The sequence below is a fragment of the Buceros rhinoceros genome, unplaced genomic scaffold (genome assembly GCF_000710305.1).
Source record: "Buceros rhinoceros silvestris isolate BGI_N320 unplaced genomic scaffold, ASM71030v1 scaffold42657, whole genome shotgun sequence".
Classification (NCBI taxonomy): domain Eukaryota; kingdom Metazoa; phylum Chordata; class Aves; order Bucerotiformes; family Bucerotidae; genus Buceros; species Buceros rhinoceros.
In genome coordinates, this window is record NW_010422359.1 from 1,301 (window position 1) to 3,018 (window position 1,718).

The 1,718-nt window shown below is 54.6% G+C and overlaps 1 protein-coding gene across 1 annotated transcript in view; it reads right to left on the minus strand.

Moving 5' to 3' along the window:
- Nucleotides 1–841: 841 nt before the first annotated feature.
- Nucleotides 842–1,718, minus strand: part of TXNL1 (thioredoxin-like 1) — a gene marked incomplete at its 5' end in the record, with an annotated part of 12,758 nt that continues 11,881 nt past the window's right edge. Inside the window, one exon of the mRNA XM_010140006.1 lies at nucleotides 842–1,007. Coding sequence (XP_010138308.1) covers nucleotides 978–1,007 — 30 coding nt within the window. The remainder of the gene's footprint in view (nucleotides 1,008–1,718) is intronic.

Genomic DNA, 1,718 nt, shown 5'->3' on the forward strand with positions numbered 1-1,718 from the left:
CCGTGCCCAAGGCAGGCATGCCAATTAGGACGGGATTTAGGCCTTAGCAGGATTTACGGTAATTAGAAACGTAACAAATTTAACTTTACAAAGAAATTAATTACGGCAATTAAAACACTTAGCAAGTTTTGCAGGGAATTGATACAGTACTGTATGCACACGGTGCTCACCAGTGCCCGAGGTATTAAAACTCCTTGGGGCACACGTCCAAGGAAAGGCACCGCAGGCGGGGAGGAATTCCAATTCAGATGTAGAATCAGTATTTGCGACGAGCATTTCCTTACCGAGATGCAGCCAGAGGAACACCCCACAACAGAGACAAGGCGCCTCTCTTCAGGGGGACACACGGAGCTGCAGCGCGTGCTCGAGGCTGCTGGAAACGAGGGCGAGACCTTCTGGTGTGGTAAAACCCAGCGTCGAAGGCTCCGGGACGGCCGCTGTCGCAGAGCCCGTCCCCAGAGCTCCGCGCTTGTGACTAACCTGCAAGGGAAGGGGATGGGAATGTCAAACGGGCTGGTTGAGGGGGAGAGGGAGGTGGAAATTCCCAGACAGGCGGAGTTATTCCCATCTGGAATAGCTGAGCGAACACCGTTCACGCGGTCTTCGGCCAAAGCCGCTGGGATTCCACTCCCAGGTGGGTCACTTCGTTGGCCACGTGGAGCTGCGCCACATCTTCTGTTTCTAAGGAGAAGCCCGTCAAGCATCGAAGGTCAAGGGAACAAAGGAAGAGCCACAGTTAGGAGAGTAACAAAATTAATCTTGGCAAAAGTAATGAATTTTATTTACAAGTACACGTAGGAGGATTACAAGAGAAGCACGCCGGGGAAACGCCGCCTCCACGAAAGCAATGGTTTATTGGTAATGGCATTAAACGAAACAGACTGACAGTCTCTGGTTACGGTCAAGCAATTATCCAGGAGTTGTAGATAAAAGTGAAGATCTCTGATTGCGGTAAGGCCTTCCAGTGTCTCGGCGTCCTAGTGGCTCTCTCCTTTTTTGCCAACTACCTGAGAAGGGAAAAGCAGAAGGAATGTTTAAGCACAGAAAGTCCTGCCACGTGTTTTTTGGAGTAAGTCTCAAAATAAACAAGTGCAAGTGAATTTTCAGCCAAGGTAGCACGTTTCTCATGCGCTCCTGAAGCACCAGCAGAGGTCGTGAATCCCTCGGGAGGGTTACGAGGGGTGCAGGACGCCGAGAAACCTTTAGTACTCGGACTGCAAAGCGTCAGGCTCATTCTGAGCAGAGTTAGAACTGCAGCAGAACAGACCACACTCAGACACGTGTGCGCGTGTTTGTGCGTTACACACCCAGCATCAACCTCAGTGCGCCGGGGGGACGAGAGCCGCGGGGTGCTCCGGCGTCAGCCTGTCCACGTCCCCGGGCAGCCCTGCCACACTCCTCACCGAGAACCGCCGGCTGACGGTGCAGCTCAAACCCACCCAGCCAGCTGGAGGACGGCACCTGCCTTCCAGTTATTCCCTGACAAAACGTTTTTCCTTACCAAGTCTCCTTCCACTCTCCAACTCCGCAAACTCCACCTGGAACCAGAAGCAGCTCGGTGCTTCCCCTCTCTGAAAAGGTCCCACTGCCGCCAGACTGGGAGCCGGTCTGCCGGCCTGGGGAGCCGGTCTGCCGGCCTGCAGCAAGCGCAGCCCCGGCACTCTGTGCTGCCAGCAGAGCCTGCAGGTAGCGGCAGCGCCCTGCGGAATGGGGTCTGG